The 14,816-nt window shown below is 43.8% G+C and overlaps 1 protein-coding gene across 1 annotated transcript in view; it reads left to right on the top strand.

Moving 5' to 3' along the window:
• PHF2 (PHD finger protein 2) overlaps positions 1 to 14,816 on the top strand; it is a 287,511-nt gene that overhangs the window by 100,303 nt on the left and 172,392 nt on the right. The window contains exon 3 of the mRNA XM_033926403.1: positions 11,744 to 11,858. Coding sequence (XP_033782294.1) covers positions 11,744 to 11,858 — 115 coding nt within the window. The remainder of the gene's footprint in view (positions 1 to 11,743; positions 11,859 to 14,816) is intronic.

Raw genomic sequence — 14,816 nt, 5'->3', positions numbered from 1 at the left:
AGAGGCCCCTTTTTTATCAAGCCGTGTTAGGGTTTTTTTTATCGCTGTCCGCTGCGGTAAAAGCTTTGTGATGCTCATAGGAATTTTACTGCAGCGGCCAGCGATAAAAAAAAAAAACAACCCCTCTTAACGCAGCTTGATAAAAGGGGGCCAGAATTTTTATAATATTTCCTAATTATTGTAGCACTTATTCAAATAAGTTGCACCATGAATAGACCCTGGTTATATGTGTAAATCAATAGAAATTATTTCAAGGCCGAACCTTCATCACTCAGAACTAATCGAAAGGTTGCCAGCCCTATTGTTCAACGAGGATGTAAACACCTTTTGAGATAGCGTCTGGTTTGCATATCCCACTGTAAGAGCTTCATGATATCAGATAAAACTGCAATTTGCTTTCCCTCTCTTTCTTATCTTGCAGGTTCAGGGGGAATGACTGTGAATTGCCAGCGTAAGCAATTTTGCTGTAATGAAAAGTGAGAGGGCTCCCAGGGTTTTTTATTTTTATTTTTTTTTAAAGGAAGGAAATGCAAATAAAATAACCCGTGCAATTTTTTTTTAACATTATTTTCCTTATTTTTCTGTTTTTGAAATAAACATTCATATGATGGTATTATAAAAATTTAAATAGATTCAAGAAACAAAACTGGGACTTTGGGCTAGATTCACAAAGCAAACCGATCGTGTACCGATCGGTTTGCGACCCCTTTGCGACCAAATTCCCCTCCGGCCCGATTCACTTACCTCTCTGCCGACCATCCTCCGATCCGTGCATGCAAATGAGGGGAGGGACATTCAAAAGTAAGGAAGGCAACGATTCACTACACAAAATTCTCGGTCCGACTGGGCTGGCCGATCAACTCCTAAAGCGACTGCTGGGGACCAGTCGCACACCTCTCTACCGACTCTCCTGCTCCTTTGCCCTGCTCTCGGGCTGCCCCGATCTCGTTGCCTGTTTCAGGGGCTGCAGAAGCTGTGGGGCAGGGGGGAGAGCAGTGCTTGTGTGAATCGGACAGTTGTCAAGTGTTGGGGGTTCTCCAGTACTGCCTGGAAGATTCAGGAATGTTGTAGGACCGTCTTTGAAAAAATCTCTAAGGAGAGAGCTCCCAGTTCGCAATAAAGTAAACCTTGCGTGTTTCCAGTAAAGGGCAGCATGCACTCTGAAGTTCCCAAACAATTATGCTGCATACACCTGGGGACCGCCCAGACTGATCTCTGCTGCCTTCCCTGCAGTGCAAGCCTGTGGGTTTAAAACGGGGCTGCACTGCAGCGTGCAGCCCCGTTTTAAACCCGCAGGCTTGCACTGCAGGGAAGGAGGGAAGAGGCTGTTGCCACCGTCACCAGAGATAGGAGCAGGAGAGTCGGTCCCGAAAAAGAAGACCACTAAAAAAAAAAAAAGAAACAACGCTTGCGCAGACCATCTGCTGGGAAAGCAGATGGTCTGTGCATGCGCGGGGATCGCACACCAGCGATCCGGGCAGGCAGATGGGGGGCGTTCCTCCGACCGCCTCCATCTGCATATTTCACTTTTCTGAATTTGTTGGATCTGCCCAGATCGGGCCACAATCAGGCAGGTTAGAGAATCTGGCCCTTTGACTTGAGTGCTTCAGTATCTTGGGATCTAGAGAGAAACATAAGAACTGCCATCTACGGATCAGACCTTAGGTCCATCAAGTCCGGCGATTCACCCACGCGGAGGCCCAGCCAGGTGTAACCTGGCGAGTCCTTAGTCACCCTTATTCTTCTATGCATCTTGCGAGGAGATGTGCATCTAACTTGCCCTTAAATCCTAGAATGGTGGTTTCCGCAGCAACCTCCACTGGGAGAGCGTTCCAGGTGTCCAACACTCACTGTGTGAAGCAGAACTTCCTGGCATTTGTCCTGGGCTTGTCCCCCCCCCTCAGCTTCAGTCCATGACCTCTTGTCCTAGTCACATTTGACATCGTAAATAACTTTTTTTTTTTCCTGCTCTATTTTGTCGATTCCTTTTCGTATTTTGAAAGTCTCAATCAGATCCCCTCGCAGTCTCCTCAAGGGAGAACAGTCCCAGTTTTCTAAGTCATTCTTTGTAGCTCAAGTTCTCCATACCTTTTACTAGCTTCGTTACTCGCCTCTGCACCCTCTCCAGCAGTTTTATATCCTTCTTTAGGTAGGGAGACCAGTGTTGGACACAATATTCCAAGTGTGGTCTGACCATTGCTCTATTGAGTGGCATTATAACCTCCTCTTTATCATCCCCAACATCCTGTTTGCTTTCTTTGTCGCCGCCGCGCATTGCGCCGACGGTTTCAGGGTCCTATCAGTCAGTACACCCAGGTCCTTCTCTTGTTCGCTCTTACCCAATGTTACACCTGACATTCTATACTCATGCTCCTTGTTCTTTCTGCCCAAATGCATTACTTTGCATTTTTCCACATTAAAACTTCATCTGCCATTTCTCTGCCCATCTCACTAACTGGCTCAAGTCTCTCTGGAGTTCCTCGCTGTCCTTTTGTGATCTGATCGCCCGACATAACTTAGTGTCATCTGCAAACTTGATGATTTCACTGGACGTTCCTTCTTCTAGGTCGTTGATGAAAATATTAAATAAGATGGGCCCAAGAACCGAGCCCTGGGAGACATCGCTAGTTACTTTCTCCCAGTCTGAGAGCTTCCCATTTATGCCCACCCTCTGCATTCTGTTTTCCAGCCATTTGCCTATCCACCTTAGTATGTCTCCCTCTATTCCATGGCTCTCGAGACTACGACGGGAACTCCCCACAGCCATTTATTATTGGCGATCTGCACAGGGCAGGAGCGTAGGAAGATCGCTCCTGCCCTGAAAGCCCGCTAGACCACCTGGTAAGGCCGAGATGCCGGGGGGAAGGCTAAACTGTTGGGGGGGGGTTCTTTTTTTTCCCCTCTCCAAAAAATCACGAATATGTGAAATCGCGATTGCCGAAACCGCGAATGGGGAGGGGGAAGTGTACTTCCTCCCCCCCCCGGCAAAATAAAACCCACTATACTGCAGAAACTACATTGTCAATGTTGTATGGTGTGACCTAGGGCTCCTTTTACAAAGCTGCATTAGCGTTTTTAGCGCATGTACCGGATCAGCACGCGCTAGCTGAAAAACTACCGCCTGCTCAAGAGGAGGCGGTAGCGGCTAGCGTGCGGGGCATTTTTGCGTGCGTTAAGGGCCTAACACGCCTTCGTAAAAGGAGCCCCAAGTGTTAGTGCCAGGGGTCTCAAAGTCCCTCCTTGAGGGCCGCAATCCAGTTGGGTTTTCATGATTTCCCCAATGAATAGGCATGAGATCTATGTGCATGCACTGCTTTCGATGCATATTCGTTGGGGAAATCCTGAAAACCCGACTGGAATGCGGCCCTCAAGGAGGGACTTTGAGATCCCTGCGTTAGACTATGTGATGGAGATTGTATTTTGAGAGAGGAGACGGGGGTTGAAGTGTTTTCTTTTTCAATTGACGACTGCTGTGTCATCAGTGCCCTGTGAACCGCTTGTATCCCATTCTGCTCGTCTTTTGTGTTTGTAATGAATCTTTAGAGCACAAGGGGTTTGTTTCTCTGTTCCGTGTCGGTCTTTGGTACTGTTTAGGTTGTTGTTGAGAGAGAAGACCCATAGATCATGATTGGAGAGTGAATGAGAAATGAAAGAGGGGGTTTGCATGGGAGAGAGAAGGAAAGGGAGGAGGATGAATGGGGGAAATAGAGGCTATGTAGCATGCGAGATATGAGAGGAAGGTTCTTGGGATTATCTGGTTAGAATGACATACAGACTGTTAATTGGATCTGGTGAAAATTAGGACAGCAGAAAGGCTGTCTTAACCTTGGAGATTCTTTTACTAAAAACAAACACCCGACAAAAACACGCATAGTGCATGCTAACATGGAACTCTCCTGCATGTTAAGGGCATTTAACATAGGGCATTTTCTGTTTGTTGATTTTGTGCGCTAATGTGAGTGTTCTTAGCATGGCAGCGACTGCAAATAATTAAAACAGGAGCATTTGCTGGCTCCTCTTTGGGAGGTGCTCACATGTGAACCGGTTAGTGCACGCCCATGTGAATGCACTAGCTAGTGCTTCCATGCCCATTCCCTGTCTGATCTCAAAAAATAATTCCAACGAAATAAATAAGAACATAAGAACATAAGAAATGCCTCTGCTGGGTCAGACCCGAGGTCCATCGTGCCCAGCAGTCCGCTCACGCGGCGGCCCAACAGGTCCAGGACCTGTGCAGTAATCTTCTATCTATACCCCTCTATCCCCATTTCCAGCAGGAATTTGTCCAATCCTTTCTTGAACCCCAGTACCGTACTCTGCCTTATAACGTCCTCTGGAAGCGCATTCCAGGTGTCCACCACACGTTGGGTAAAGAAGAACTTCCTAGCATTTGTTTTGAATCTGTCCCCTTTCAACTTTTCCGAATGCCCTCTTGTTCTCTTATTTTTCGAAAGTTCGAAGAATCTGTCCCTCTCTACTCTCTCTATGCCCTTCATGATCTTGTAAGTCTCTATCATATCCCCTCTAAGTCTCCTCTTCTCCAGGGAAAAGAGACCCAGCTTCTCCAATCTCTCAGAATATGACAGCTTTTCCATACCTATTATCAGACGTGTTGCTCTCCTTTGAACCCTCTCGACTAACGCCATATCCTTCTTAAGATACGGCGACCAATATTGGACGCAGTACTCCAAATGCGGGCGCACCATCGCCCGATACAACGGTAGGATAACTTCTTTCGTTCTGGCTGTAATACCCTTTTTGATTATACCAAGCATTCTATTCGCTCTCTTAGCGGCCGCTGCACACTGTGCCGACGGCTTCATTGTCATGTCCACACGATTAGTGTGGACATGACAATGGCACACGATTAGTGGCACACGATTAGTGTGCACAAATGAGGAAATTACCACAGGACACTTTCGCCTTTTATGGCGCACAAAGCTTGCATTAGGGTAAATTGCACCTTAGTAAAAGGGCCTCTTTATCAGGTTAGTGACCTGAATAGTAGTGCTGCCCGATTCAGGGGAGAAAATTTTCGATTCAATTTGGCCCATTGAATTGATTTTTCAATTCAATTCGATTCAGTTATCCTGCCCAATTGGTTTTTTTTGTTTTTACAAATGTCCTGGCGGGTTTATTTATTTTTTTATTCAATTATTAAGCCCGTCCTCCCAAAGGACCCCCTGTTAGGTTACACAAGTTAGACAGTTCTAAATCTAATAGATGCTGGCATCGTCATCTGGACATAGGGACACTGGACAATCTGTTGTTCTATTGTCCTTTGATACCTAACTTTTGGAGGTCAATCTGGGGTACGATTAACAACATATTGGAATCATCAATTCCACTGACGTATGTGGAACGTTATTACATGTTAAACCCCCTATGGATCGTTATAAATGCTGCCTTTTTCTTGTCATGACCGAGATAGTCATGCAGATGGTAACCCAAAATTGGAAGAACTACAACCGCCTAAATTTTCCTTTCTGGTGGGCAAATTTGTGCTCCAGCTATAGATATGAAAAAAATGAATGCTGATAGTTTGGGGCACAGTAATTTATTTAAGCTGGTTTGGGGGGCCGTTGACATCATATATTACCTCACTATAGTAGGTCTTTGATTACAAGTCAGTTTTGGTTTATTTTTGGACACATCCAGGAAAGGGTGAGGGGGGGAGGCTATTTCTGTCCTAATTTGACTTTTGAGTATGTCCACCTAGGGTGGGAAGATATTTTTAATCTGAATAGGATAAGGTTATTGGATAGTCTATTTTTCTGTGTTTTATTGAATAATCATTGGGTGGGTGGGTGTGAGGGGGGGGGGGAATGGTTGGTTATGCATATTTGTAAGTTGAATGTGCTTTTATTAACTTATTTGTGTATGCACTTTTGAAGTTTAGAACATCAATAAAGAATTTTAAAAAACCAAAAAAAAACCCCCATATACATTAAGCAGCATCTGGTGAGAGTAGGTGGCATAGGTGCGTTGACTCTGATGGCATTTTGTAGCCTCTTCACCCACTCCACCCCCTTTGCCTTCTCCAATGCCATGCTGGTGCTGTGGTGTAAACAAAACCCCCCCAAAATACTTTTTCTAACTGTTAAATCCTAGCTCACGTTTGCTGTCTAACACCAGCTCTGGCAGGATACACATTCAAATCTGACATATTGTAATCACAAAATAGAAAATAAAATTATTTTTTCTACTTTTTGTCTGACCATTTTATTATTCAAATCACGTTAATCCCAGGCTTTGGTTTCTGTTTGTCTTCTATTAACTCGCTCACCAGAGTCTCCTGCCCATTTGATGTTTTCTGCTTTTTCCATGCTCACCATCCATCTTCCATCTCTGTACCTTCTCTTCCTTTGCCATATTCAACATTTGTTTCTTTCCCACTGTCTACCATCTCTCTCTCTCCCTGCCCTGGGTCAAACCTCCCTATTCCCTTCCATGCAGCATCTCTCTCTTCCTCCCCTCCATTATCATGTGGAACATTTCTTTCTCTCCCCTTACACTATCTCTCCCTGCCTTCCACCTATGTCCAACATTTCTTCCTCTCTCTTCTCCATACATGTCTCCCTCCCCTCTACCATATGCAGGATTTTTCCCTCTCACCCCTTTCTACCTCTTTGTTACATCTCTCCCTTCCTCTCTTCCACCCCATGTCCAGAAATTTTTACTCTTTCCTCTCTCACCCCATGCGCAGCAGCTTTCCATCCCTCTCTCCTATCCCCCTATCCTGACAGACGCCCCTCCACCTTGAGATATGACATATGGGCCTCCCAAAGCAGCAGTGGAGGCTGATGGGAAGTGGCAGTGCTCGAAACAGGCTGCTTCTGGCCTGCCCCACCAGGGCTTCCCTCTGCTGCGTCATCAGTGATGTCATGAGTGACACAGCAGAGGGAAGGCCCCAGTGGGACAGGCCAGGAGCAGCCTGTTCTGAGCACTGCCTCTTCCTGCTGGCCACTGGCACCACTGCTGCTGCTTTAGGAGACCTGGAGTTGTTAGGACTCACTGAATTGGTGACTCCGATTTTTTTAGAAAGCAAATCAATTTGAATCGGTGAATCGGGCAGCACTACTGGATAGTGGACTCAAAATGGCTGACAGCACCGGCAGTCACCACTGAATTGAGGTATTTATTACCTCAATCCTGATGCTGAAAATCTGGATTTATTTCAGCTGTTCCAGCTGGTGTTTAAAAATGAGAACCACTGACCACCCCACCTACATACTGCCCTGAGTGTGTACTACTGTTATCAGATCTCCCCCCATGGTCTGCTGTGGTTGGATTTAAAGGTGCTGCTCTGGTATTGAGTGAGTAGGCATTCTGGCACTTACCTTTTGGAGATGTGTATATCACTTGCTGTAATTTCATGCATAATGAATTGAACTCAAATTACTCCGTTCTATTCATAAAGTAGACTCTGGACTTTGAAATCCTTTTTGATTTGTATATCAGTATTGCGTAACAAACTTGTGTCACAAATTTTTTTACAGGTCAAGTCAAAAAAATAATTTTTTAAACTTAAAATTCTGTGAGGCAGATTTGTAAAGGGCATGCCTGTGTTTACACATGTGTTTTTCACTTATAAATGCAGAAATGTGTGCTGCTTATGTGTGCAAGTGCTCCAAATGCTGTACTGTAAGCTCACATGTAAGTGGCATATCAATACAGTTGAGGACGGGCTGGGGAGGGCTTCGACGGTTGGGATGGTTAAGATGGGCTGGAGTGAGCTTTGATGGAGACTCCAGTAGATGGAACCTAAAAGCACACTACCGGGCAGAGCTCTGGGTTTCTGGCCCAGAAATATCTAAAAGGACCATTTAAACTAAATCATTCATTTATGGAGCATGTATGGTTGGGCAGACTGGATGGACCACTCGGGTCTTTATCTGGCCGTCATTTACTGTGTTATGTTACTTTGTACATGGGGGAAGAGTATGGGTGCGAATGCGTTGCCAGAGGATGTGGTAAGAGCGGATAGCTTAGCTGCTTTTGAGAAAGGTTTGGACAAGTTCCTGGAGGAACAGTCCATAGTCTGTTATTGAGAAAGACATGGGGGAAGCCACGGTTTGCCCTGTATCGGTAGCATGGAATATTGCTGCTCCTTGGGTTTCGGCCAGGTACTGGTGACCTGGATTGGCCACTGTGGGAATGGGCTACTGGGGTCTGACCCAGTAAGGTTATTCTTATGTTCTTATGTATCAAGCATCAACTTGCACATCTTATAGAATTCTATAAGGTGCACATGCTGAGTGGCACATTTAGGTATACTCACTCACACCTGCCATTGACCTGGCATAAGTGGGCATGCCTTCTTAGTGGCACACTAATGTGGGTTTTATGCTAGTATTCTATAATTCACTAGGGCACCAAACAGGAGATGCCAATTTATGTATTCTTCTGTTACCCGATGTGCTGGTTGTACTTCCCATGGCCCTGGGCAGCCCCTAAAGCCACAATGAGAAGGCTTGTATATACTAGTCATGCATGTCCTGCTTTAAAGAACATCCGTGGTCCGAGGCATGGCTTCCCGGACAGTCCAGTCCGGAAACTCTACAAGCGACACCTATAAGGTCCTCCTGAGTAGTGTACAGGTCTTTGGATAAGTTCAAGGCGCACTAGGGAATCATAAGAACATAAGAATTGTCACTGCTGGGTCAGACCAGTGGTCCATCGTGCCCAGCAGTCCGCTCACGCAGCGGCCCTTAACTGAGACTAGCCTTACCTGCGTACGTTCTGGTTCAGCAGGAACTTGTCTAACTTTGTCTTCAATCCCTGGAGGGTGTTTTCCCCTATAACAGCCTCCGGAAGAGCGTTCCAGTTTTCCACCACTCTCTGGGTGAAGAAGAACTTCCTTATGTTCATACGGAATCTATCTCCTTTTAACTTTAGAGAGTGCCCTCTCGTTCTCTCTGCCTTGGAGAGGGTGAACAACCTGTCTTTATCTACTAAGTCTATTCCCTTCATTATCTTGAATGTTTTGATCATGTCCCCTCTCAGTCTCCTCTTTTCAAAGGAGAAGAGGCCCAGTTTTTCTAATCTCTCACTGTATGGCAACTCTTCCAGCCTGTTAACCATTTTAGTCGCTCTTCTCTGGACCCTTTTGAGTAGTACTGTGTCCTTCTTCATGTACACCGGCCAGAGCTGGGCGCAGTATTCTAGGTGAGGGCGTGCCATGGCCCGGTACAGCGGCATGATAACCTTCTCCGATATGTTCGTGATCCCCTTCTTAATGATCCCTAGCATTCTGTTCGCCCTTTCCGCATTGCACGGATGGCTCCATTGACTTGTCGGCCAGTACTTCCAGACATCCTGTATTCGTGTATAAATTTTTGTTACCTTATACTTATCCACGTTAAACCTCATTTGCCATGTCACAACCCATTTCTCGAGTGTGTTTATGTCACGTTGCAGGTCTTCGCAATCCTCCTGCATCTTCACTACTCTGAATAACTTTGTATCGTCCGCAAATTTAATCACCTCAATTGTCATACCAATTTCCATGTCGTTTATAAATATGTTGAAGAGCACAGGCCTGAGCACCGAACCCTGCGGCACTCCACTGGTGACGCTTTTCCAGTCCGAGTATTGTCCATTTACCCCACTTTCTGTTTCCTATCCACTTGCCAATTTTTAATCCATGTGAGTATTTCACCCTCGATTCCATGGCTCGCAATTTTTCAAAGTAGTCGTTCATGTGGGACCTTGTCGAACGCCTTCTGAAAATCCAGAGATACAGTGTCGAACGGGTCACCCTTGTCTATCTGCCTGTTTACTCCCTCAAAGAAGTGCAACAAGCTCGTCCTTTGCTGATGCCGTGCTGGCTGGTCCTCATCAGATTGTGTCCATCAGGCTTTCTTTTGTCACCTATAATTTACTTTTTCCCTATGGTGAAGTAAAGATTAAGCACTAAAGGATCTGTGAGTGTGTCTATAAGACGTGGCTAATTCCCTCTGAAGGGGGAGTGACATCGGAGTGGTGGGACCAGGCGAGCATGGTCCAGGAAGTTTAAAAGCTCAGGATGCAGCTAGGTTAAGGAAGCCTCGAGAGAAACAGTGTCTATGAACTGCAGCCGCAATAGCCATATAGGCCAAGTTTAACTTAGGACCTTGACTGGTGAGTAGTGTTGACTACAGACTGTAGTGTGTGCCATGGCCTGCAGGAGTCGGACCACGGGAGGACTTTGCTGCCTAGGACTAGATTCTGTTGTTTTTTTCCTTGCCTGTGATGCTGACAGGATCCCAAATGCCTGGCACTTTTAATAAAGCACTGTTTTCTGTTACCTTGAGTTCGCTGTGTGGCTCTGCTTTATCCGGACTCCGGGCGCACCCTCTCTCATATGACCGCAGGGCTGTATTGAAAAATGAATAACAAAATGTTCTATAACTCTCACAAATCTTGTGGGGTTTTTTTTGTTTTGTTTTTTAAATTCTTTATTGATTTTCCAAACTTCAGTAGTGCAATATACAGATATATAACCTATAATAAGTCAATAAAAGCACATTCAACTTACAAATATACATAACCAACCATTTTCACCCATCCACCCAATGATTATTCAATAAAACACAGAAACATAGATTTTCCCAATAATCTTACCCTTTTCAAATTAACAGTATCCTCCCATCCTCCCACCCACCCCAAGTGTAAATACTCAAAGGTCAAATTAGGACAGAAATAGCCCCCCCTCCCACCCTTCCCTAGATGTGTACAAAAATAAATAGACAAAATAAACAAAAACCGACTCGTAATCAAAGACTTACTAATAAAGACTTACTTAAATAAATTACTGTGCCCCAAACTATCGGCATTCATTTTTTTCATATCTATAGCTGGAGCACAAATTTGCCCACCAGAAAGGGAAATTTAGACGATCGTAATTCTTCCAGTTTCGGGTTACCATCTGCATGGCTATCCTGATCATGACAAGAAAAAGGTGGCATTTATATCGCTCCATAGGGGGCTTAACATATAATAATGTTCCACATACGTCAGTGGAATTGATGATTCCAATAGGTTATTAATCGTACCCCATATTGACCTCCAAAAGTTAAGTATCGAAGGACAATAGAACGGTGTCAGGTCAAAAGCGCGCCGGGACAAAGTCGCGAGCAGACAACTGAGCGCAAGACGGAGGCGCGCGCCGAAGAAAAAGACTGTTTTTATTGGCTACGACGGGGGGTGTCGGGGGGACCCCCCCACTTTACTTAATACAGATCGTGCCACGTTGTGGGGGGTTTGGGGGGTTGTAACCCCCCACATTTTACTGAAAACATAACTTTTTCCCTGTTTTTAGGGAAAAAGTTACGTTTTCACTAAAATGTGGAGGGTTACAACCCCCCAAACCCCCCACAACGCCGCCGCGATATGTATTAAGTAAAGTGGGGGGGGGCTCCCCAACAAAACCCCCCGTCGCAGCCCCTAAAAACAGTCTTTTTCTTCGGCGCGCGCCTCCGTCTTGCGCTCAGTTGTCGGCGCGCGCCTTTGTCTTCCGCGTTACTGTCTATGAACCCAATAGAACAACAGATGATCCAGTGTCCCAATGTCTTTGTGTTAATATTTTGTAAAGTTATGTAGCCTGATTGATGTCTGGATAATCTGTTTGCCTCTGCTTTCCTTTTGTTGTTCATATGTATTTTGATAATGTAATTGGGAAACATTTGGGTAATAAGCACGCTGGAGATTATTCTGGGATGCATGAATAGTATCTTGATGCACTTGTTCAATATATTTGCAGTGAAAAAGAAACGAAATTGGCATAAGCATGATACGGGGCAAACAACCGATGTCAAGCCTGTGCAAAATGGAAGCCAGGTCTTCATAAAAGAACTCCGAAGTCGAACTTTCCCAAGGTAAGACACAGTTGCAGCAACCGATACTGACTATATTTTATCAGAAAAATTGGTACAATTTTCCTTGCTAAACCAACGCTAGGATGGTAGTTGCACCATAAACTCAATCATTAACCCTTTCAGGACCAAGGGACATATTTGTCCCATAACTTTAAAATCCTATAAATTTTGATTGGGATAGTCTACAGTTCTAAATTTGATATGTACGGATTCCATAGGATACTGCCTTTATGTAAACAAACTGGTTCCGACATTCATTCATTAGCGTCGTTGCCAGATCGACGAGAAGATTCACTTGCCACACTGTCCATAAGCCAGAAGTGTGATTTTTTTTAAATAAAAATAATGATATTTCACAAAAAAAATCAATTTTTTGGCATCTGCAAGCCCTTTTTACCATAAAAATGTCGTCAAAACCACAAAAATTGGCCTACGATCCTTATGGTCCTGAAAGGGTTAAATGAACTCAATGATTAAATAAAAGGGTTTCAGTACGGGCTCAATTATCCCTACGAGTAACCAAAGGCCCCGGGCAGGTATTCATAAGTGACTAGCACTAGACCAGAAGGTCTAAATAAATCCTGCCCAGTACATCATAATACCCTTATAATTTTAAATAACCTTAATAAATAAATATAAAGTGCAAACGTGCATCCAGTGTGGGGACAAGGAAAAATATAAGAGTGTTTTGAAAACCCCCCCCCCCAAAAGTTTAAAAGCAAAAAAATTCAAAAATTATATGAAAACAAGAATCCTCAAATTCATAAATGAATAGATTAAAAATTTCAAAAAGTCATATCAAAATTCATGTCCAAGCATCATCATATCTCCAGTTTTGAATAAATAGAAAGTCGATAGAAAAGCGATAGAAAAAGATCATGAAACAGACGTTGCAAAATCAATCAATCAAACTACTCGGCTGAATAAACTAAATTTTCCAGTTCTTGTATTCGAATTCGTGTCGATGCTGTATCTCCATTCATTGGAATAAATAAGAAGTCAATAGAAAAAGATCATGAAAAAAAAACGTTACAAGGTCAAAGTACTTAACTGAAGCAGCTGGAATCTACGTTTCATGTATACAGATTGGTTTAGCAAGGAAAATTGTATCAATTTTTTTGAATGTGAGTTTCTATATTATTGGTATTTACAATTTTTGGTTTTTTGAAGCCTATATTTTATCAGGACACAGCACAAAGTTCTGTTCTCTCTGTCTTGTGAATATAAGTAAGCAGGAGAAGACAAGTGGTTTGCTTTAGCCAGGACAATTCATCCCCATGAACTATTTATTTATTTAAAAAATTATTTATTAAAAAAATTTCTATTCCACTTAATACCTAAGCAGATAACAATAAAACATGCATATCTTATCACATCAATAAAACATCAGTACATCAGAAACGTTCCAAAACTGCTACAGAACTGCCAGAATATCCTTTAAACGAGACAAATTTACAATGCGAGGAATCTGCTACAAAGATCATCCGTTCTAATAAACCCCCTTCTTTTATGAACGCATAGCGCTCATAGGAGCGTCTGAGCAGTTATCGCCGCTGCCGGCGTTAAAACCCACGCTATGCGTTCGTAAAAGAGGGGGGGGAAATGTTTTTAAAAAACAAAATTAGTTTTTAACTGCATTTTAAATGATTTCGAATTATTACATAACCTTAAAGAACCTGGTAAAGCTTTCCAAAACTGTGGACCAGCCACTGAAATAGCTATAGTCCAGTTGTCTCAAACTCGCAGCCCAGGGGCCACATGTGGCCCGCCAGGTACTATTTTGAGGCCCTCGGTATGTTTTATCATAATCACAAAAGTAAAATAAAACAGTTTCTTGATCATAAGTCTCTTTAGCTATAAATTACAATATTATGATTAAGATTTAGCCAAAAGGAAAGATTTATAAATTACCCGTATTTTTTTGCTCCATAAGATGCACTTTCTCCACCCCCCCCAAAAGGGGGTGGAAATAAAGGTGCATCTTATGGAGCGAGAACTGACTGCAGTCAATCGGGGAGCGGCACCGGACCAGGCAGGAACGTGAACAGAACGCACCTGCCTTCTGCGCCGCTCTGCCCTAACCAAAGAAGAGCCGTCCGGCGAGGGAGACAAGCAGGAGCGCGGAAAGGGGACAAAAAAAAAAAGGTACCAGGAGGGGGGGTGCCTCTGCTGCCTACGGGGGGGGGAGGGTGCCTATGCTTCCTATGGATTTTTCGCTCTATAAGACCTTGTCCTGGCCTACCACTAGACCACCAGAGGGGGTACAGGGCAGGGCGGTGAAAGTTTTTTTTCCTGGGTTTTCCTCCTCTACAGGTGGGTGCGTTTTATGGTCTGATGCGTCTTATAGGACGAAAAATACAGTATAAAGAGTTTTACCTCATGCCAAATTGTCATTTCTTTAATAAGACATTAATTATTTTTTTCTGAGGCTCTCCAAGTACCTACAAATCCAAAATGTGGCCATGCAAAGGTTTGAGTTTGAGACCACTGCTATAGACCCACGTTTTCATTTAAAGTATCTCATTCACCGATTCAATGGATAATCTCATTACTGACTGCGATCGCAAGGATTAATTTGGCAAATATTTCTTCAGAATTTGAGTCAGCTACCAGGGTGTGACACCATAAACCACTTGATGAATGATTGATTTTATATTCAATTTGATAAATAACTGGTAACCAATGTAATGTCTGATCGTGGACTGGTCCAAACGGTAGTGTTATGTGGGTGAAGTGCTTTGTATATAGAATCCAGTGAATCAGTTTTCTAGAAAGCCATGGCGGCTGCAGTTAACGGGACACCAGTTTCTAATAGAATTGGATACAATGTACTAGCTAAAGTCTGCTTGACTACTGGAATACTAAATCTATTGAGGTTGAAGGAAAACAACCGATTAATGTAGCAGGAAAATTTATTATTGGTATTGTGAATATGTGAGGGACTATGTATGTGGTCAT

Source organism: Geotrypetes seraphini, chromosome 17 (assembly GCF_902459505.1).
Source record: "Geotrypetes seraphini chromosome 17, aGeoSer1.1, whole genome shotgun sequence".
NCBI classification, from domain to species: Eukaryota; Metazoa; Chordata; class Amphibia; order Gymnophiona; family Dermophiidae; genus Geotrypetes; species Geotrypetes seraphini.
This window is presented reverse-complemented; position numbering and strand designations above follow the sequence as displayed.